This window comes from Fistularia commersonii, chromosome 10 (assembly GCF_037954325.1).
Source record: "Fistularia commersonii isolate RoL2024-O1a breed Wild chromosome 10, RoL_Fcom_v1.0, whole genome shotgun sequence".
Lineage (NCBI taxonomy): Eukaryota > Metazoa > Chordata > Actinopteri > Syngnathiformes > Fistulariidae > Fistularia > Fistularia commersonii.
The window spans coordinates 3,015,151-3,038,145 of NC_141293.1; the positions used below are offsets into that span (position 1 = coordinate 3,015,151).

Genomic DNA, 22,995 nt, shown 5'->3' on the forward strand with positions numbered 1-22,995 from the left:
TCTATCTATACACAAACACACATCTATACAGGACTCCTAATTTTCTCTTATAAATTCTTCTGATCCTGGTCTCGCTCGCTCGCGCGCACACACACACACACACACACACACACACACACACACACACACACACACACACACACACACACACACACACACACACACACACACACACACACACACACACACACACACACACACACCTCAATGCCCTTTATTGATTATTGATTCGGGGGTGCTAATCTGGGATTGTCCTTTCTGAGGATAATCTAATCTTTTCATTGATTCTTAGACCAGAAATGTGGATTTCAGCTCCTATTTAAAAGAAATTAAATAAAATAATTTTTGTGGAAATAAGAGGACCCATGGAGGCCGCCCTCCATCACGCGTAACATTGGAGAACCAATCAGATCCCTGGAAATAAGTGTAATAACACATCAGCTCCAGTGTTATTACACTCGCTCACAAATGAATCCACGCAGCGAAGTTCGGTGACGGACATGCAGCATTTATGGAGACGTATTTTCTTTTCTTTTTAAAAAAACAAAACAGACAAAGACAGATACATGTGGGTGTTTACATGTTGAGGGAGGAGTGTACCGGTACCGCTAAAGTTCCATGCATGCTGGTTGGCGTTAGCTGGCGGGGAAGGTCGGGGGGCGACCAGGCATGGCGGGGAGAACAATATATATTAACACTTTGTCGCCCTTTTTGGCTCCGCCCCCTCGGGTATAAACACATATATTACAACGCCGTGGTTGTTTTTTTGTTTTGTTTTTTGGGGGGTTAGGGGATCAGACGAAGTGGGCCTCCCTGTGTTCCAGCTCCTGCAGCCGCCGCGGGCGCAGCCTTTGGTAGACGGGTTTGGCCTCGCCGGGGCTGAGCTCGTCGGGGCTGTTCGGAGACGGGGACTGTGGGGAGGCGGAGCCGCCGGCGTCGATGGCGCTGTCGCTGGAGTCCTGCGTCCGGAGCGGGGGGCCGGGGGAGGCGACGGTCGCCCTGCCGGTGGCGGCGGCGGCGGCGGTGACGCCGGTGGTCCAGTCGGGAAGCGTCCGAGCTCTGGAATGGGGGGGGTTGTAGAAGGTCCCCGGGGGAGGCTGCAGAGTCCTGGGCGCCCTGAGCGTGAGCGGGAGGTTCGGCGAGCCGCCGGCCGGAGCGTCCGTGTCGCCGTCCCTCTGGGAGCGGGCCGGTTCCGCCGCGGTTTGGGGGCCGCCGGTCGGACCCGGCGCTTTGACCGGCTGCACCGCGGCGGCGGAGGACGGCAGCTTGGCCACTATCATGGCGGTCCTGGGTGTGACATCATAGTGCTTGTACTTCCTGTCCCACGCCCTCCTCTGCACGGCTTGGGTGTCGATGAAGGGCCGGATGTAGCAGGCGCTGACCCGGGACGACGTGGCCTGCCGCGGCTTCTCCGGCTCCGCGTCGCCGTCCGCCGGGTCGCTCCTCTCGGCGCCGTGGGCGGGGGATGGCAGGCGCTCCAGAGGCATGCTGATCGGCCGGGACACGTGGCGGGGACGCTGGGTTCGTAGGTGGACCTTTTGCGCCGCCCCGACGGGGGCGCCGGTGGTGCTGGGACGGCCGAACACCAAAGTGGACCTCTGGACTTCCCCTCCGCCGGCGGCCCGGACCCCGTTGGGGGGATCCGCGGCCGGGACGCCGGTCAGGTCCGTCCCCGGCTGCACCTCCTGGACCTCGTCCAGGAGGTGCGAGGACGGGATGACGGAGGAGTGTCGCTTGTAGACTCTGGCGTTCTGCGGGGGGGGGGGAAGAACGCACGGTGAGAATCTGCACCAGTTGCCGAGAGTAAACAATGAAGTGGCCACTTCCTGAAAAAAAGGGGATTTTGTAGGGTATCTATCTAGCTTCCTCCTACTTCTTTGATGTCCACCATGGAGGTGGAGTGTCTGCTGAGCCGCTGTAGCTTCTCCTGCGGGGTGAGCCGGGGGGACGCCTGGCCGGCAAGAGGGTCGGAGGCAGTCGGGGGTGACTCGAAGACCACCAGGAAGTGTCTGACCAGCAGCTCCACCATCAGAGCCTGGTAAGGGTAGTCCACCAGGGAGGACAGCGACACCTCGGCGTCCGTCTGCCGGGGCTTGACCAGCGTCGGGCCGAAGATGATGCCCAGGTTGCTGGCCGTCATCTTGTTCTCCTCCGCCTGCTCGGCCACCCTGGGGGCAGGAGAGCATTGGCGAGACTCCGATCACTTCATATTCCAGAGCAGAACCTGAGTTCCAGCGAACAGTACCACCATGGTACTGCTATACTACCACGGTACTGCGCTAAGAATACGTTGTGAGAAGCTAAAACTGGACGAGTGACGAGGAAGAAGGGATGGCAAAGACGAAGGTACTGCAAAAAGTCAGACCCAGACTGGGCTATAAATAGGAACTTCCTCCAAGCGTGGGGGAAGTTGGGTCATTTTTGGACTCTTTTGGGGAAGTGACCGATGTCCAATGGAGATGTTTTGTGTGCGTGTCCAACCTGTTTAGGTGCGCGACAAGGAAGTGCAGGGTCCTGTAGTTGGCCGGAGGCAGCTGGCACAGCAGGTCCCTGATCTTGAACACGACGCGGCTCAGCTGGATGCTCGGGCCGGACTTGTCGCTCGGCGGCGCGTTGGCCTCGTCCACGACAACCCTCTGGTACTCCTTGGACAAGCCGATGAAGTCGTTGTAGAAGCGGTACAGGATGAGCGGCTCCGGTAGCTGGACAGAGATGGTGAGGCGATTAGAACCTCTGTGAGGAGTGCGAGACTCCAAGTACCGCCGTCCGTTTTGCTAACCGGGCCACCAGTTCGCACACGAATCACGTCAGTAAATGCTTGGAAAGCCTCGGGGAGCCACCTGTCTCAGGTAGAGTTTGAGGACGTTGCTGATGTCGTGGGGCGAGAGTTCAGACAGCTCCACCAGGTCCTTCCCGTTTTCGAACGCCTGGCACAGCTTCTCCACGCGCGACTTTGCGCCGTTCACCCGGTAGATGCCCTGCAAAGGGGACACAGAGGCCAATTACCACCAGCGCCGCGTCGGGACCCTTTCGTCAGCCGGATTTGCCTCCGACCTTGATGTTGAGGGCGCGGCTTTCGATCTCCGAGGTGCACTTCTTGATGATGAAGGGGATGCCGTCGCGGCTGTTCTTGGCTGCCTGCGCGAAGCCCACGCCGAACAGTTGCAGTCGGCCCTGCAGCTTCTTGTGGCCGCACTGGATGGCCAACGTCTCCAGGCACTTCTTGTGGCAGGCCAGGGAGCACTGCGGAGAGATGGCGGGTGGAAACTGAAGAGGTCAGCAGCAGAAGTCAGCCGGTCGCCAAGCAAGGTCTTATCTCGCCTCTGACAGATCTCGGCGGACCCTCGATGAAACCCGGAAGAACAATTCCGTGACTATCTAACTCAGGGGCGGGCAGAGTTCGGCCCGCGGGCCACATCCGGCCCGTTGGTCTTTTTAATCCGGCCCGCCAAAGATTGGTACATGATTGGATCAATGAATGTTGGAGCTCAAACAGGAGATTATTTCATTTTGGAGTGAGAACACTTGAGAATTTTCCTGAGCTGACTGACACATTGGCCCGGATTTAGCCTTTACTGTGGACATACCGACACACGAATGAGCCGGACGTGAAACTACCGGGGAAAAAACGGTTTGTGCATGAAATGCAAGCAAATGTTAGAGCCTTCAAAACCAAGCTGGTTTTATTTTCAAAGCAAATGTCAGATGAGTCTGATATGTACTATTCACAAATCCAGTTTTTTTTTTTTTTTTAATATATATACATGTATCGTATCTTGCGGTGACCGGCCCGTCTGTCGAATCTTAAAAGTCAATGCAGCCCCTGAGCCAAAAAGTTTGCCCACCCCTGATCTAACTGGTCCTGGTTAGTATTTGATTGGTCCGATGGATAGATTAACCCGTCAGATAACCCGTCACTGACGTGGTTGGATGAGCTGGATCCGCACGGGTATCGTCATCACCGCAAGGACAACGGTGGTTCCCTGAAAACATCATCTCCGGTGATTTGGGGGCAACGGCGCTACGGACGGGATCACGGGACGCCGTACCTCCTCGCACTCGGCTCCGTGGAAAACAACCAGGCTGTCGCACTCCCTGCATTTAGACGGCGCCCGGAGTTTCCTCAGCTTGTGGGTCTGAGCCGCTTTGGACATCTGGGCGTTCCGGAAGGGGCCAGGAGAGCTGGCCGTCTCCGTCACCATCTCCGCCAAACCTGGAAGACGGGACGGTCGATGTCAGGAGACTGTGACCCGAACACCACAACCACATACCCGCACGTTTTGACCCCACGGGAGCTAACATTAGCATAAGAGGCTACGGGCAACATTATGGACGGCGCAGAGCAGCAGAGATGCCTCACCGTTGTCTGAGGGAGAAGGCGGCTCCCGTTCATCCAGGTCGTCAGCGGACGACATGGTCCCGGTGGAGGGAGTTCTGGGCAGCCTCCGCTTGAAGTCACCTGCGGGGAAAGTGCGCGAGTTCTGTCACAGGTTCAAACGGCAGCTTCTACTTCCGGGCTCAAAGGTGCCAGAGCTACAGCTGTATGCCCAACTCGGCGAGAGAAAGGAAGTTTGCACCCGGGGTTTAAGAGTCCCCCACCTGGACTGGCAGTGGGGGAGTCCATGGACCGGGACTCGCTGCTGCCTCCGGCACTCTCAGAGTCGCTGCACATCCCACCCTGGCTGCCCTGGCTCCCGGAAGCCCAGGCCCGGAGCCCGGCCTGGCCTCGCAAAGCTGCGGCGGGTGAAAGAGTAACGCCGTCAGCCGCCGTAAAAGAGGGAAGCAACCAATAACAAGAAGAAATAGAGAATATTTATAGAGCGGAGCAACGATGATGAGGAAGGAGCAAACGGGTCGGTGGAAAGTTTTGCTGAACGGTGTTGAAAAACAATTGCTAGGAGATGAACGTTTGCCTTAAGCTCGATAAACACTCAGAAAAAGTGTACTTCATGATGGAAGATGTCCGGAGAACCCGGAGAGACCCCGCAAGAACGGCACTCGATCTGTCTGGATGGTGAACCTTGTGGAGAATCGGCCCCCGATTTCACCTTGAATGTCCGCGCCGCTGCTCTTGGCCGGGCGGTGCAGGGGGCCGTCCACCTCGTCGCCGCTCGCCACATCCCAGGAAGCGATGGACGCCTGCGACAGGTTGCCGTGGGAGGAGTGAGTGCTGCCCACGGACCTCTTGTTGAACACAAACCTGCGTAAAGAGAAGCAGATACCGTGTTGCCATATTCCAGAGTGTACCCTCTCACTTCCACTCGTATGCAGATGATACCATTCTGTGCATCTGGTCTTCCAATGTTGATGATTTATGGTATTCTATGGAGACCTCTGTATAAACCGGACACCATCGGCCATACCACTACCCCCTTGGTCGCCTCTTCAGCACCCGTCACCGCAATCTACGCTCCTTTGTCAACTGGACACCACTCCACTCCTGCACCCTGATCCACCGGTATTGGTTTGTTTAGAAAACCAGAAGTGGCGTGACTTTGGTGAGAGTAGGTCTCTCGACTGGCCCGGAAACACCATGGGGTTCCCCCGGAACAGCAGGGGGGGGTCTCTCTGCTTAGGCTACTGCCTCCGTGACCCAAAGCCCAGATAAGCCGCTATAGATCGATGGGTAGATGGGATAATTGGCAAAACCCCCTGCTGTGACCACAACTTACACTCCAGTGACTACATCAACTTGCTCATCCCAAGAGCCCGCACCCCCTTTGGTCGTTTCAAGTTGTGGCGTCCAGTGACTAGAAAGTGCTGGAACAGAATCCAAAACTCAGTTGGCGAACCTCTTTTTGCAAACTTGTTGGAGTCAGTTGTCTATGCAGATGAACGGTGAGTGTTGTCCTTGCTGGCTTTGGCCCGGGTTGTCATTGCAAATAGGTGCTACGCAGTTCCAAAGAGTACCCAGCTCAGTTTCGTTCCAGGAACTCGGCTCCTTCGGGGGGAACTTTTTAGTTTTGCGTTCGCACGGGCAATGAGCGTACAATGGCAGGGACCAGTGCGACGTGCACCTTACACACCACACTAAGAAACAAGAGCGCAGTGACGAAGAGGAAGACGGCACGGACAACATGGAGGTGGAAGCTCCTGCAGCATCCATGTTCCCCGGGTTAAAGTTTTTATCTTCTCTCTGCACTGGTTTGCCGTGTGGAGTTAGCTGTTAGCCAACTCTGGGCTTATTTGGGGCAAAATGTTCGCTGTGCGAGGCCTGGAAACCCCTCCGGGGCACAGCAGGCCAGAAGAACTTGGACCTCTTTCTTGCTAGTTCACTCCATTCAGACCCAAGAACAAAGCTGACGGTTGACTACCGTATCTTTTAAAAATGGCGTTCTGCGGTCCGCAAGAAGTATCTGGTAGTTCGCAAGAAGTATCTACTTCACATGGAGCTGTAAAAACGAAGACCCTGCCAAAGCTCGGATGGTTGTAGGAGCTGAGGTCCACCGTCCCTGGCTCCTCTGCTGTCTGAATGCGTGAACAAACAGCCTTGTTGCTGAAAAGATTCTGGGAACTCCAAAAAGTTCCTGCGGTGCGAAGAGGTGCTCATAAGATAAACCGTGACTCACCTCGACCGAGCCTCGCCTCGCCTGAGAGAGCGGTTATTTTTACTTTCTCAATTCGAAACTGTTTCCAATGAAAGCGGTTCCCATCGAGACTAGCGCATCGGACGGTGCTGCTGGCGCGCCGGGGTTACGCCGATGCGTCGAGGAGCCGCGCCTCCCTTTCTGGCCACGAGTAAGCTTTTGTAGCGTTGCGACTTTTTGCCACGCGGAGTTTTTCCCACGATGCCAAGGCGACTTTATTTACCGCCCACGCCGTTTTCTCCATTCTAGAGAGTACGTGCTCTCCCTGGCCTTGTTATTCCCGCCGGGGGGTGTCTGCGGGGCCGCGGTGCAGGATCATGTGGTGAGAGGAGGAGGAGGAAGGCGGGGGGGGGGGGGGGGCGACATCCCTCATCTTAGCTGGTAAGAAACACTAGCTTCTGGCAATGTGTGTGAGAAAAGTCAGCGGAGCGGCGGCGGCGGCGGCCCTGCCTTCGCTGCGCACAGCTCGCGCCGCAGACATTTCCTGAGGAAGGGCAGCGAATTCAACACGCATTCACTCTCTCTGACCCATTGTTACCTCTGTGGAGGAAGAGCTGCTGTACGCGGCTCCCAGGAATGGAGCTGCCGGGACGCTAGCGGTGATTCAAATGGTCGTCTAAGAAAACGAGTGGGCGTGGAGTGGGCTCGGCTACCTGGTGTGCTCGGAGGAGGAGACTCCCGGGGCGTCCGACGACAGCAGACGCTCCTTGGGCAGGTTCCTCGGAAGGTGCCGGACGAACTCGGCGTAGCACTCGCCCGGCTCGTAGAGCTTGGCGTCGTCGCTCAGGGCCTGGTGGTGGGCGGGCAGCGCCGCCGTCTGCGCCCTCTGCATCTGGAACCAGTTCACCGTCACCTGGACGCAAACACATACCGACGAGCGGATGGATTACTCGTTTACGCCGAGGCCAACGCTTCGGCGGATTAAAGATTCGCTGTACGGGGAAACATGTTTCAACACTGTGCGCGTGACAATAATCGCTTTGAATCTTGGATCTGCACGCACCGCCTTGAGCGTGAGGTCGCACTGGAAGATCATCTCCCGGATCTGCGCCAGGATGGAGCTCTTGGCGGCGGCCAGGTCCACCTGTCTGACGCCAGCGTCAGCCACGCAGCTCTGGTACTGGTCCTGGGCTTCCTCCGCCTGCCCGGCAACAGGACAGGGGTCAAAGGTCGCGGCCACCGGCACGTCTTCCCGGCCTCTGTCGGCGTCTAACCTTCTGCAGGGCCTCTTCCTCCAGCCGCCTTTTCTTCTCCAGCTGCTTGTTGGACTGCTCCTCCGGGGCTCGGCCGGCGGAGGAGCACGCCTTCTGGTACTCGTCCCGCCGCTGGGCCTTCAGCGCCCGGGCTTTCCGCAGGCCGGCGTCCGCCTCGTGCTGCGGAAAAGGAAAACAACAAATCAGGCGGCGCGGGTTCATGTGAGGAAAGCGTGACCTAGGTGAGCCGCCGCTCGGGGATACAATCGAGCTTTGTGGCGCGGCGGGCTATTAGCCCCGTGATTAAGGGGGACGTGGGATTTGTTCGGAGGGGGGAAGCGTTCGTACCATCTTCTTCTGCTCCCTCTGCCACTGATCCTTGAGGTCTTTCCTCAACCTGTCCAGCTCGTTCTTGCGGGCCAGGAGAGGCTGGGAAACCGAAAAAAAAAAAAGGGACGGCATTTTGTTTCTGTTTTTTTTTTTTTTTTTAAATTGGGCTAACGGCACCGGCAGCAGATATTTTAAGCTAGTACCTGGATGAATTTGTTGGTCTGCAAGGCCACGGCGGTCTGTATGAGCAGCTGGTTGTACTCGGCATCGTTCTTGAAGGTGGAGGTGTAGATGTCACTGAACGGCATGTAGTCCTGAGGGAGGAAAACACTGCTAATTACCGTATCTTCCGGACTATAAGTCCCGTTTTTTTTTCATAGTTTGGCGGGGGGTGCGACTAAAATCATCTCCTGCAGGTCACAAGCTGGAAGTAGTGAAATATGCAGCTGAAAACGGCGTTCGAGCAGCAGAGAGAAAGTTTGAAGTTGGTGAGATACTTGTAACGGACTGGCGAAAAGCGGAGGTTACTCTTACTGAAATGAAGAAAACTAAAAAAGCTAATCGCGGGCTAAAAGCTAGCTGGCCGCGGCTAGAGGAACGAGTCCACACATGGGTGCTTGAACAACGTGCTGTCAACAGGACAGTTGCGTCTCCACACCCAGGTGGTTGCCAAGGAGATGAATATAAATGAGTTTGCAGGAGGAGCTTCCTGGTGTTAGCGCTTCATGCAACGCAATCGCCTCTCCATCAGAGCGAGGACGCCGTCCTGTCGGGATCCAGAAAGGCTGGAATAATTGGAGCTGCGAGTGACGACGACTCTGACGTAAACGACGTACCGGTAGAAGAGGAAGCGGCCTATTATCTACCTTCAGAGTTGGCGGAGTTGTTCAAAAGTGACACCGAAGAGGAAGATTTCGTTGGATTTAGTGATTAAGAGTGACACCGATTGTTTGGTTGTAGCATGTGCTATATGCTATCGTTATTGGAATGACTCTTACCGTAATATGTTACGTTAGCATAGCCTAGCAGGCATGTTCTCAGTTCGTTGTTTATGTGTCATATAGGCTATACTTATTCAGGCTGTTGTTCTCTATTCTATTTTTATTTCAAATTGCCTTTCAAGATGAAATGTCTATCCTTGGTGTTGGATTTTATTAAATCAATCCCTCCCCCAAAAATGCAACTTATACCCCAGTGCGACTTATATATGTTTTTTTCCTTCTTTATTACGCATTTCACGGCTGGTGCGACTCCGGAAAATACGGTACTAATAAACATTAACAAGAACACTTTCCATCAGGATTGTGGCGGCACTACAGTCCCTAATAACCCAAGATATGAAGATAATGCGTTTACCTGTTGACTCGCCAAGCTCTTTGCAGACTCCGCCATTTTGGTGTAGCTTCTGGCGTACTCGATGTCTAGCAGAGGGGAAAATAAGTTGTTATAATTTAGTAATGAGCTGTTAATGCTGTTGAAGGTGTGTGTGTGTGTGTGTGAAGCCTCACCAAGGGTCAGCCGTTTCTCCATCCAGGCGAGGAGGTCCTTGATGTACTTGGACCAGGCCTTGGCGTAGAGGAGCGCCGACTCCACGCCGCTGTCATTCTTCAGCAGGGTCAGGTCTACTTCCTCTTCCCGCGAAAGCGGCACATCTGCGGCACACACACACACACACACACACACACACACGACGTTATCAGCCCCGAGTGCTGGAGGGATTTGAGTGGGAGGTGATTGAAAAAGCTTAAAAAAAAAAAAAAAAGAAAAATGAAAAGCACACGCCGGGTTGGAAGTTGACGTCGTGGGAGGACGGGAACGCCAGCGCGTTTTTAAAATATCCGACGCCGTTTTGTCTTTTTTTTTAAATTTTTTTTTTTATTTTTAAGCGACGATACGTCTCGCCGCCTGTCTTTCGACCCCCCGTCCCACGCCGAGCAGCTCCAGGAATGTCAGATATGTGGCGGCGGAGGGGGGGGAAGCCGCCGCAGGGAAGGAGAAACAGAAATAACAGGGGTGGGAAGCGGGAGGCCCAGGGCGGGTCCACCTCAGGCATTCGAAAGAGTCCGGAGCTGACGTGACGCTCCGCCAGGACCCCCCGCCTCCTCCTCCTCCACCGGCGTTACGAATCGCCACGGAAACGTGAGCCGCACTCACCGGCGAAGTCGTTTTTCTCCGCGCCGAAGGCCTCGGGGTCCAAGGAGAGGTTGTCGAAAGACTGACACACACATAAGACACACTTGGAGTTAGGCGTCTGGAGCGCGGGGCGGATAAAAGTGAATAAAAAATAAAAAGTCACCCTGCTTCTCCGGGTCTGGGGCGTCCCCAACGCCGAGCCGTTGTCCACATCTCCCATAAGGAAGTTGGACACTCTGAAGGCGAGGCAAGGCGTACGTGAAATTCTCCTCTGCGATATTTCCGCGGGAGCGACGGGCGAAGGAGCGCGTCGTACTCACACATTGCCGAAGGTGAACGCCAAGGTGTCGATGGACGCGTGGATCTCCTCGAAGACGGCTTTCCTGTTGTCGGGGTTTATTTCCTTGAAGTCGATGCCTGGGGAAGGCGAGAGGGATTTTAAAAAAAAAAAAAAAAATAGATGAGCGAGGAGCCTTTAAGGGAGCTGAGGTTTCCGAAGTCGCGTTGAGATCTCCTCGTCGGGGGGGGCGGACGAGTGTTTCCTGTCTGCCCCGCAACAGGAAACACTCGAGAGGGGTTCGGGGGTGTGAAACGGCGGCGGCGGCGCTCACCTCTCCCGGTTAAAGCGATGGGTCGCAGGGAGGAGGTAAACCCTCCCTCTCCTTTTCCCGCCCTCTCGCTTCCATTTAGTCCGCGGGACGGACGGCGACCGGCCGCGCGCTACCGACCCCCGTGTGCCATTCCGGGGCGAGGTGTGGTGTCGGGGTGCCTCCAACCCCCAACGCCTCCGCCGGCCCTCCCGCTGTACGGGGACACTCGAAGGGGACGCGGTCGCCGAAAAAAAACAAAAACGCGGTCGCCTCCCCCTCCGCCCTGGCACTGAATGCTACGCTAGCAGCAGCCCTGCTTTGGCTTCTTCCTCAGGACATCCTGTGGGTCTCAACAATAATTCCAGACCCCCTCCCTCTCTCTCTCTCTCTCTCTCTCTCTCTATCTCACACACACACACACACCTTCTTGTCATGATTGAAATATGGAAACTGCATTATTGACGCAAAGGGGTGGAGGTCATTGTTTTCTCATGGCCGAGCTGTGAAGGCGTCCTGCCGGAGCGGCGAGCCTCGACGGGACGACGTGACAAATATTCGCCTCGACTCTCGCGGCGGCGTTTTCGAACGGCGCGCGGCTGGCTTGAAAAGGGCACGGGTGGCGTTTGGAACCGGTTCTGCCTCTCCGTGTGTGTGTGTGTGTGTGTGTGTGTGTGTTTTCTGGCAGATGTCCAATGCTGTTGTCATGACATGGAAGACAAAAAGGGACGACACGCTCCGCAAAGACGCTAAAAAGGGGGAGGGGCTTGTTGTCGCCGTGACCTTTTTGACCCCGTCGTTCCTCTTTCAGCCGGGTGTGTCGGTGCGGCGCCCCCTTGTGGCCGCGCCCTCTCCCGCGGGTCCCGAAGGGGTGTGAAAAACACGAAAAAGAAGCTCGCCGCCTTCAAAAATGCCAATCATCGGTTGACGGAGGCGGCGCGTGCGTCACGCAGAGGATGCCGCAGCTGCTTCAACTTACGCCGCGAACCGGAAAGGCGACAATGAGATTTCACAAAGAGATATTCCAGTATGATCTGAACGCCAGTGAACGTGTGTGTGTGTGTGTGTGTCTGATCGCTGACCTTTGACCTTGGCGATGACGGTGCCGGCGGTGCCGAGAATGTCCACGGAGTTGAGCGCCCGGTGCTTGCCAATGATGGCCTTGAGGGCGCGGAGAAGCTCGGTCAGGCGCTCCTGGACCAGCCGCTGGAGGCCCTCCAAGCTCTCTGGAGGACACAAGGAAGGAGAAGTTAAGGATTTCCCTCCGACTTTGGACCGCGTTGATGTTTTGGTGTTAGTCGGGCAAACACTCATATGGAAACCAGCACACAGGCGAGAAGCTCCCCTGTTGGATCCTAGCGAATGGTTGCATGTAGATCCGCGGCGAACCCCTACCCGTGTCCGATGACACCCGAGCATGACCCCGAGTGCGGGCTTAGCAGTCTAGATGGCGAATGAATATCCGATAAGATAAAAATGCGCCGCCTTCCTCAAAAGGCACCGCATACTTTGTGATGGAGTCACGAGACACGTCGAGAAGGTTCCGGAGAGAGTTCATAGCGTGACAACGGGTGGCGGCGCATCACATCTCGTCGGTAGGAAAGGTATGACTGGTCGCCACCGTTATCAGTGGTCCATCTGGACCGAGGTTGCGCAACGTCTGCGAGGAGGCATTCCTGCGGCTCCTCTCCGCCGCAGATGCTTTTCCCAGAGACAATGAGCCAGACAGAAAAAAAAAAAAAACAAAAAAAAAAACAATAAAACCTGAGACCCCCCCCCCCCCCCACTCGGGCACCAATCTGCGTCTCCGGAGGCGGGCGCCAGACGCTAGGTGAGTTCACGTCTGTCTCGTCGCCGTCTTCTTAGGGGGGGCCGTCCCGGACGGGAGACGCTCATCTGGTTCCCATCAAGAGCGGGCGAGGTCGGGGGGCCGGGGTGAAAATGAGAACGGGGGCGTCTGGTCTGCACCCCTTGATTTCACTCCTCCCTCTGGTGGAACTCAGCGTCCTTCCACCCCGGCAATTTGTGGCGGCGGGGCTGGAGGGAGGGAGTCCTTCCACGGACCCAGAGAAACAAGGAGGGAGGAGGGGTTTGTCCAGATCTATACACAACATATGTATCCATTCATTCATTCATTCGGTCTAAACCACACCCAGGGTCGCAAGGATGCGGGAGCCAATCCCTGCTGTCACTGGGCAAGAGGTGGGGTTAACCCCGGATCAATCACGGGTCCACTTATAGAGACATACCATCATTCACCCTCTCATTCAAACATCATACAGACCAGCAACTCATTCACCACTGCTTATGGGCATACAGGTCATTCGCACATCGAAAGAGACCTACAACTATTTACCCTGTCATCTGGACAATGTAGGGTAACCACTGAATCCCCCCGAATGTGTTTGGACTGTGGTAGGAAACTGGAGAACCTGGAGAAATCCCACACAGCAAAGGGGCAGGACATGTAGGCTCCACAAAGAAAGCCCCCCCCCCGCGGTGGAAGTGCTAAGCACTGTTTCACTGCTGTTGCCGGTTCAATTCCTTTGACATTCCCCTTCACACTCAGTAATGTCACTGAAGTATCCCCTACATTCTTTAGGAACTCCATGCTTCAAACGGGCCGAACATGTAGGCTCCACAACAAGGCCCCCCCCTGAGGTGGAAGTGCTAACCACTGTTTCACCGCTGTTGCCGGTTCAATTCCTTTGACATTCCCCTGCACACTCTCAGTAATGGCACTGCAGTATCCCAGACATTCTTTAGGAACTCCATGCTTCAAAGGGACAGAACATGTAGGCTCCACAAAGAAAGGCCCCCCTGTGGAAATCCAACCAGGGAGCCTCTTGCAGTGAGGTGGAAGCCCTAACCACTGTGCCACCACTGTTGTTTCGATTCCCTAGACTTTCTCCTACCCACCCTCAGTAATGTCGCTGAAGTATCCTGGACATTCTTCAGGAACCCCATACTGCAAAGGGGCAGAACATGTAGGCTCCACAAAGAAAGGCCCCCCCGTGGGAACCAGAACAGGGAGCCTCTTGCGGTGAGATAGAAGCGCTAACCACTGTGCAATAACTACCGCTGGTTCAATTTCCTAGACTTTCCCCTACACGCCCTCAGTAATGTCGTTGAAATATCCCTAACTTTTTTTTAACTTTAGTGGAACCATGAGTGCTTACAGAGGGTCAAAGCCTCTTCGAACTCCCTGCTGCTGCCCCAAACCCCAGCTGTGCACACCCCGTCACGCCATCAGAGATGCGTTTCCAGCCATACCGCTGAATCTCTTTAGGATCCCTTGCAAACAGGAGGCTTACCTGCTCGGCCTCCCTGCCCTAAGGTGCCTGACCTTTGACCCCCCCCTCTTTGAAGTCTGCCCCACCCCCAAACACCTTGGCTGTCAATCTGCTTCCTCCCCCCGCCGCTTGAGGTTTCCCGTCAAAGAGGAGCGCGTCCTCGGCCGCAGAGGAAAACGATGCATTTCCTTTCTCAGGCAGTTTTGAAGGCAACAGGAAGTTGGTAAACAGACTCTGCATCTTGAAAGTAACCTATAAGGACTCCATGGAGCCAATATACAAACAGCACTATAAGACATTGGCTTTGAGTTGTTTCCACGACAGCAGTTCCTGTCCTCCACCGCAGAGAACATTGTGACATCTGCTCTGTTGTGGTTTACCGATGAGTCTTTAGAAACAGCGCTGAGAAAACCGCCAGTGATTCACTTTCGTCACCGGCATGCGTGCGACTTACGTCTGTCGTGCTGCTGTTTCAGCTGCAGATGTCAACTCGGAACACAGGAAGTGGGAGGAGCATCTCAAGGCTGCCTTTTTTTTTTGCGCTTCCAGCAGCTTTGCGCTCGGCCTCCGACCTCCGGCGGAAAGGTGCAACCCGATGCAACCCTGAATTGAGACCGATCCTCCAATGGGAACACCTGGACACTGAGCAGTCACGATGACACATTCATCGAAGGAACTAGCCTCCTCCATTTGAGTTTTTACGTTTTTGCAGTAAGGGACCACGGTAGGAACGTGTACCTTAAGCACCACGAAGAAGAAAAGAAGACACAGTCAACGTGGAGGTGGAAGTCGCCATAGCATTCTCCCTGCACTGCGTCGCCATGTGAGGAAGCCCACCGTTAGCTAACTTCGTACCTATTTTGGTCAAAACGATATTCCTCTGCGAGCCCCGGAAACCCCTCTGTGGAGTAGCGACCAAGAAAAACCTGGACCTCTTTGTCGCGCCATTCCTCGCTGCTTCAGTAGCTTTTAAAAAATGGCGCTCTGCAGTCGGCTAAAAGTAACCGTGAATGGGCGTGGCTTATGAGTTACAATCACCGACGTCAGGAGTTCCTATGGAGTCGCAAAAAGACCCCGCGAAGGAGCAAGTTCTAGGAGCGGAGGTCCTACTTTCCAATTCACCGAGAAACAGTCTACAGTCGACTGCCAAAGGGTCTCATCAGTGCCTCGCTTCATAACAAAAGGGGCGTACAGAATCTATACCATTCGGACCATTGTGGTACCCCGGCCCCCGCCTACCCCCGCGGGCTCAGAGCGGGGTGAAGGGGCACCGTTAGCAAGGCGAGGTGGTTTGCTGGATTTATGGCGCAAGATAAAACCCACAAAGGCATCAGTGGGACACAGAATGCGGCACCATTGTTCCGCTAATTGCCCCCCGCCGTAATATGTCTGTAAACTTTAGTGGACGTGAAATGGCTTGATTTTCTTTACACACTGCTCACACGTGTGTGTGTGTGTGTGTGTGCGCTCAATCCGGATCACTGTTAGCTTTCCAGCTATGAAACTGATTAAAAAGAATGGGAGGGAAGGTCGACAAATCAAAGGTCGGACTTTGTGCGCCAGCTCGGACTCGCGCTGCGGCGGGAGACGGACGCTAGAGGGGGGGGGGGTTGGCGGTGAGTGTTTTTGTCACAACAATGGCATCAGAAAGCATACTGGAAACTGGCTGCCAGCTGTGGGGCCGTGCCATTGTTTTGGTAGAGATAACAGCGGCGAGGCAGCAGGCCGGAGCTACATTGTTGGGGGGGGGGGGGGGACCCCCTGCCGCCATCGCTCAAGGCCGCCTTGTTTGTCTTCGGGATGAGCCGAGGGGTCCCGGCCACGCTTCACGCTTCATTCCTCGGAAATAAATGGCCGAGCGGCGGCGCGACACGCTGTGACCTGCGATCGCCCGGGCCGAAAAACGTAAACGGCGTTAGCTTCCTGCTAACCGGAGCTAAACGGCTCACGACGAGAACCGTGAATCCCTCTGTTGCCGGGCTTTCGTCAGGAGGGCCCGGGGACGAACGGACCGCTTAGCCCGCGGTCGGCGAGCGCCGCGCCGGACATCGGAACGTTAGAACAAAACGCCCGTTGTTTCGGGCCTCGCTTTAAACCGGGATTAAAAGGAACGTGCAGCACAATGCAGTCATTCAAACATTTGCTTTTTAGATTAATGGCTCGCTTTGGGGGGGGTGGGGGGGATCACGCAGAGGCTCCGGCCGTGGCGGCGAACGTTCAGACGCGAGTCACGGCGGCACCGGTGACTCGGACGCCGCCTGGAAAACAGCTGTGACGGTTTTACACCCTTCTTTACATACACATTCCCTTCTAGGTACGTGTCTGAAGACCTCTTCTGCAACGGTGAGTCACCAGCCCCCGCAGGGCTTATTCACCCCCCGCCATCCGGGCTCAAACAGGCGCAGCGTCGCTAGGGTTGCCCCGCCGCCGTTCTCGCACCTTGTTTGGAGACAATGCCGGCAAGGGACAATAAACAGCCATAAACAGCTCCGTGCCCCCCGGCCTCGGTTGGAAGCGGCGCGCTAACAGCGCTGGATGATTCCGAGAAGATTCTTGGATGTGCGGCGGAGGGGCTTCCGAGGCAGGTGAAATGCGAAAAAGCCCGCCGCGAGTCTACGTAGGGGTGGAGGAGCGGGCGCGACGTACACCCTTAAAGGAAGTCAGGCCTGAAATCCAAAGTTCTCCCTGTGTTTGCGTGGGGTTCCTCCCACTTTCGGTTCAGTGGGGACCGAAAGTGCCCAGACACTACGAGTGGACACTGTGAGAGAAGTAATATTTGCATAATTACTGAGCACAGGACAAAGAGTGCAGAGTGAATCTTTAGTTCACTGTATTACTGTAAAAAGGTACTTGCATTTTAAGAGCTAGTGGACCGTCAGAATGACACATGAACATACTTGGAATACCTGAAGTACTCATGCGGCCCATCTAGAAAATGCGAACCCTGAAGGGTTGGATACGGTTACTCATTCACTCATTCATCTGCTGGGTCCTGCATACGGGGAGGGCGGGGGGCTGGGGTTGATCTATGCCGTCCCTGAGTGACAGGTGGGAGTTTAACCGGACGGGTCACCCGTCAATCACGGGGACCCGACCATTCAGCTTGTCATTCACGCCGATGGAGTCTTTAATTAACTTCAGCTTTCAGACCAGGAAGTGTTTCACGCCCCTTCTTGCCGAGAGGTCAGTGGACGTTTCCCGCAGGTGAGATGAGGAGCGCTCGGGAGGACACACCGTGGATTTACTCCCCTGGTGATTTGATTGTAAATCTCCGACCGGTTCCGCCCAATCGCCATCGCTGACAAGCCCCCGGCGATCAACCCCCACCCCCCTTCGCCGAGAGGAGTCAGCTACACAAACACCCAGAGCCCATAACCATAAATCCCGGGGCGGGAACCGCGACCCGACCTCAAGCCGACAAGGGAAGGGGGGGGGGTACAAGTCACTGCACAGCAAATCTCTCCTTTCTTTCTTCTAAGAGCGGCAAGCCATTAGACTATTACAAGCTAGAATTGAGCTTTTCTCCCGACGGACGGCTCAACGGGTGAGCCACTTCAGCTGGCACGCAGCCACTCGAGGCCCAGGGTGGATGGATGTTTGCGTCGACTGCCGAGGACGAAGGGAAGGGCTCGCGAGTGAAACGGTTCTGTAGATTCGACGACGCTCCGAAACAGGCCAACAAGTACTGGAACCAGCGGGAAGGCGAGCAGGACCGGTCCGATGGGAAACACCTCCACGTGGGATGACAACAACAAGCAAGCCATTGGAGTGCTAACCACTTGTCCCATGAACAAGAACTCCCGTGAACTCCTACCAAAGCTAGGAGTGGTGGGACAAGGAACTGGAGTCCCTTTTAGACAGAGAAGGTGAAGGAACTGCCCGGCTCCAATTCGGTTCCGGGATCTAGCCTCCTCCGGGGCGACCTTGAAGTTTCACAACTTTAGTTTGCGAAGCTGCCATGCTGTGTGAAGAACTCTGTTGGCAGTTAGCTCACTCCGGGCTTATTTTGGTCCAAAATGTTGATCTTCCTGTGCGAGCCCTCTGCGGTGATGCAGGCCAGAAAAGCTTGGACCTCTTCGTGACCACAACAGATTTTAAAAATGGCGCTCCCCAGTTTGTAAGAAGTATCTGGTAGAGGCATGGCTTCAGAGGTCCACTGATTACCAACTTCACATGGAGCCATAAAAAGACCCTGCCTCGGATTAGGAGTTCAGATGGTTGGTTCTAGGAGTTGAGGTCCTCGGTCCCTGGTGTCTGAATAAATGAACATTTGGCCTTGTTCCTCAAAAGGTGCTAGGAAACGCAAGAAGTCCCGGCGGTGCGAAGGGGGCTGATAAAATAAATACCCCACCCCGTTCACTGAATCCACCGTTGACTCAAGCCATTTTTATTTTCTCAATTCAAAAATAGTTTCGGCTATGCGACGGACAAATGAAGGCGGTTTCCGTCGGGGCTAACGCTAGCGTGTCAGCGTTACGCCTATGCATTGAGAAGCTGCGACTTATGAAATGGGCCTCACATTCTAGCCACAAGTACACGCAGTGCACGTTTTTCCCCACGATTCTGTGGCTTCTTTTTGGCGCACAAGTTCCACCGATCACAAAAACAACCCAGGTCGCATGAGTTCCTATAGAACTATAAGAACCTGGTTCGGCGTAGGAGCTAAAACTGTTCCGCACAAAAGAACGGCGTAGTTCCTGAAAAGGTTGGAGGAAGTGCAGACAGTTCCTTCAGAGTGAAAGGCCGAATAGCGAGCAGCGTCGTGGACACGCCAGCCAGCCGCACATGTTCCTTCTTAGACATTTAACTCTTCTCAAACTCAAAAACAATGTTTTTTTTGCCGCCCGGGGAAGAGGCGTCACGTTCCAGGGCAGCCAAACAAACTGTACAACCGCCGTGAACTGGGTAAATAAACTGCCGGCTTGTCTCCCGCTCCGCAGCTATGCGGAGAGGTATTTGTTCTACCCCGCGGTAGAACGGGAGGCATCTGCTTTCCCTACCTGAAGCCACAGAGAGCTAAAATAATTAGCTCCCGAGAAGAAAAACAAACGGGTTGGGGACAAAGTGTCAGCCAGCACGGAGCATACCATGGTTGTTGTTGTTCCTAAGAGTAGGACAACTGACGCCTTAGGTCCGGCTACGCTAGCGATCATCTACGAGTCCCCGCGCCGTCTGTCTGTCACCGTCCTCCACGTCATCGTTCTGAAACTATTTCAAAACCCCAAATTCCGGGGTGGGCGGGGGGGGGAGGGAGGGGGGGGGGGGGGGGTTCCAGCATGTGACTCGTAAGCCGCCGTTGCGATTTTAAAAAACAAAACAAAACCATTTCGAGAGTGCGTTTTCACGTTTCGTTCCCCTCGCACCTTCTGCTCGCCCATGGAAGGCACTATAGCTACAAGTGAACATTTGTTCTGGAGGAATGCGGAGTATGTAGAGGGGGGGGGGGTTTGCGGCTTGGCTGAACGTCGAGGACTTCTTTTTCATCACGATTGAGAACCATTAACCAGGGACGCCGTCCTGACTACTAATTGGAGAGTGACAGCGCCTGCCGTGGATCTGCGCTACGCAGAGACCGGAGGCGGGGGGGCGGGTTGAGGCCCGATCGCACCGAGGCCACGTAAGGAAAGGGGGCAACCGTCCCGCTCGTGGGACGGTTGGACGAAATAAAGAATTCGGCGAGATTGGCGGCGACGCATTGGAGGAATGTTTGTCGATGGCTTACTGGGACGCCGCCGGAATGTTATCTGATAGAGGCGAGCGTTTGATTGACGGCCCGCAGCCCGGGATCGACTTCAGACGGGGTGGGAGGAAGAAGGAAAAAATAAAGAAGCTGTTTTTAGCGGAGAGGGGGGAATCCAAATTAGAGCTGAGTGAGGGATGACGAAACCCAGGAGGACAAAGATTGTCTCGGGGACGACAAGCGGCCGAGGACAGGGGTCAACGGCTTAGTGGGATCTTCTGGTCGGAGCCTCGGGGGTGGGAGGAGGGTCGAGTTGCGAGTCGGAACGTTGAGCTCTTGCCGCCGCTTTGAAACCAGGTCCGGTTCTGTCCCACAATCTGTGTGAAGGCGGCGGGTCGTGCCGGACCCCCTCCCGACCACGTGCGCTGACCCGCCGGGCAACCGCGAGTGTGAAGGTGCGCATCTTCTCAAGCCCCTAGCATCCCTGGGAGCGCTCTGAGCTTTCCCAACGCTTATCTACATCTTTGGAAGTACTTCCAAATACTCTGCTTTACTTGGGAGTAACCGCGGACACAAAACTACTACTTGGAGTACTTGAAGGTACTGTCGAGTGCCCGAGTGAGAGCCGGTACTACATACAGATGGAGCGGCTGATGTAGGACTGACTGTAACCCAAGAGTTTACATTCTGGGTCCTCCATCTTTAGACGTGGACACGGCAACCCAAACAAAAACCTGACCGTTGCAGTACTCCACCTTGTACGCCCAAAAAAAAAGAAGTTTCACCTAATTGCCGACCGTCCAGAAAAGTGAAGCGTTTGGTACCGGAATCCGGGGAAAACGAGCTCGAGATCTGCGCGTGGCTAACGGGAAGGTTCTGGGCTCGGAATCCACCCGTCGACACCACCTGGCGGACAGGACTCACCCACAAACCCGCCCCCAGATGTCTTCTGCAAAGGAGGAGGCCAAAACAGACTCGCAGAGGCCTCACTCCTCCAGGCTGAGGAATGGCTAAACACCACACTCCCACTGCTTCGGACCCGACGTACGGTTACCGTTTAAGAATAAAGGTGAATAGGGACACAACACACTCTGGGCTACTTCCGCGAAGCCGAAGCGGAAGGAAACCCGGCTCCTCTGATTTATGAGGTTTTAGAGCAAACTGAGGGAACTCTCGGGGCGTCGTGGAACGCTAGCTCTGCATCTGCAAACAGCTGTGCCGCCGCACCACGACGTCACGGCCGTGGAATTCCATTAACCATCAATAGTAGCGTGACGGGAGAGGAGGAGGAGGTCGTTGACGTTTTCACAAGCAGGAACCGGTGACATAAGTTCCCGCGGCCGCGGTGAAACGGGAACTCGGTTGTTAAAAGTCCGAGCGTTCTTACCGATTGTGAGAAACGGCGACCGTATCCCCCCCCTCACCTTTGCCCTGGAAGGCCTCCTTCAGGTTCAGCAGCACGTCGGCGAACCACCGCACGTCGTTCACCAGCTGCATGACGTACTCCGGATCCACGCCGGGCGCCCCGGAAGGCTGAGGCGCCAACCCCATGCTGCTCAGCAGACCCTTGGACCCGCGTCCCATGTCCCAGGTCTTGGTGGATCCGGCCGACAGCGAGCCGGTGTGATGCTTGGCGTTGTGTCGCGGCGGGCCCTTGCCGTGTTTGACCCCGGCGGCGCCGCTGCTGCTGCTGCTGCTGCTCTTTCGTAGCATCCCGACCCCCGTCCCTCGAAGACGGCGCGGCCGGCGGGCCGGCTAGCACCTGAACGCACCGTGCCGACCTGGACCCTGGGTGGCTGACGCTGCAGGAAAAACCAAGAATGGAGGGGTCAGATGAGACGCCAGAAGCTTGGAGGTTGGAAAAATGACAATTAAATCACCACCCAATCTGTGAAACTGCTTAGTGGAGATCTGTGTGTGTGTGTGTGTGTGTGTGTACTATTTAAACTCCACGAGTTCTAGCTAAGATGCGTTCAGGGACCTGTTTACGCGTACAGTAAATTTGCTAACGCATTACATTAAGTGCTGGAAAAAAACAACAACCGAAAAACAAGTCACGTCAACTCAAACGACGCGTCTCCATCCCGGAGGTTGAGTTTTAACTCCTTCTTACTTTCTAAGCGACAACAACATATTTTATTTGTGTTTTAAATCTATTTTCTCTTAAATGGGTCACGATCAGTTCATAAGACCGCCAGGCAGTGAAGGCGTCCGATACGGTGTGGTAAATCTGTCAAGTTAAGTGAAGCAGGGTAAAATAATTAACATTTTGGGATGCGGGTGTGACAAAAAGAGGGGTTAATTCATTAAAATTTGTATAAAAACGAGAGAAAAGTGCACTTTTACTGAGTTTTCGAGGAGGGGAGCGATGCTCCGGCGGCTCGCTCGGCGTCGCTTGCTAACCCCCCCCCCAAAAAAAAGAAGATTTTACCTTCACCTCCCCGGCGCTTTGTCGCCATAACGGCCGGGTACAACCGCACAAAGCTCCGTTTAAACACCCGGGTGACTCCCAGAGAGCATTTTCGTTGAGGAAAAACAGTGAGAGAGCCGGCGGGGAGGCAGTCCGCTGCGGCGCGCCGAGGAGCGGGGCTGCCAGTCCACAACTTTTTTTCGGGCAAACGCGACTTTAGCTGTGGTTCTCTTTGTCACGTGATTACCTCCGAGGCGCCCCATTGGCTGGTTTCCACGGCTTGATGGTGCGTTTAGAAACCATCGGAAATATTGATATCGTACAGAGTGGGAAATAAGCAGCGGAGATGATGACGGTGAAATGAAACAAAAATCATTTTAAGTGTTTTTCTTTAATAAATAGAGGCTTTTAAATGTTGTTTATTTACTCATAGTGCCACTGGAGTGTACACAGAATGATCAGAATGCGATATCGCACCGACTTGTCTGTTAATTGCATTCAACCGCACGGTCCTTGAACTCATCACCGGAACAATGGATATTTACAGTTTGCCCAATACCAGCCAGCCACTTCTCTTTTGTGCTTTGTGCAAATACTTGTTGGTATTTTACACATACGTGAAAGCGGAGGTACGTGCACGAATGCAATGTGTGTGTGTGTGTTTTTTTTTTTAATTTGGATTCGTGCATTTTTTCGCAGAACGTTGTGCAATAAAGTCAAGAGTTGTTGAGCTCTCCATGTGTGCACAAAGGTTCAAGTTGTTTTGTTTCTGCAGTAAAAGA

General features: G+C 54.8%; 1 protein-coding gene across 2 annotated transcripts; it reads right to left on the reverse strand.

The window, feature by feature from the left end:
- Positions 1–492: 492 nt before the first annotated feature.
- Positions 493–22,406, reverse strand: LOC147230104 (rho GTPase-activating protein 29-like). Of its 2 annotated transcripts, XM_086153259.1 has the most exons (22): positions 22,235–22,406; positions 21,228–21,605; positions 11,913–12,056; positions 10,564–10,660; positions 10,407–10,479; positions 10,265–10,325; positions 9,619–9,762; positions 9,467–9,531; positions 8,314–8,424; positions 8,129–8,209; positions 7,802–7,960; positions 7,591–7,728; positions 7,241–7,440; positions 5,049–5,200; positions 4,600–4,734; positions 4,361–4,459; positions 4,050–4,213; positions 3,055–3,243; positions 2,841–2,978; positions 2,482–2,702; positions 1,874–2,168; positions 493–1,751 (listed from the first exon to the last, which is right to left on the reverse strand). In XM_086153259.1, the coding sequence occupies exons 2-22, from the start codon at positions 21,514–21,516 to the stop codon at positions 795–797; spliced, it is 3,912 nt and encodes a 1,303-aa protein (XP_086009385.1). In that variant the 5' UTR covers positions 21,517–21,605; positions 22,235–22,406; the 3' UTR covers positions 493–794. The 2 variants fall into 2 exon arrangements, with proteins under 2 accessions (XP_086009385.1, XP_086009386.1); XM_086153260.1 differs by lacking the exons at positions 11,913–12,056; positions 21,228–21,605; positions 22,235–22,406 and adding an exon at positions 10,855–10,978.
- Positions 22,407–22,995: the final 589 nt, after the last annotated feature.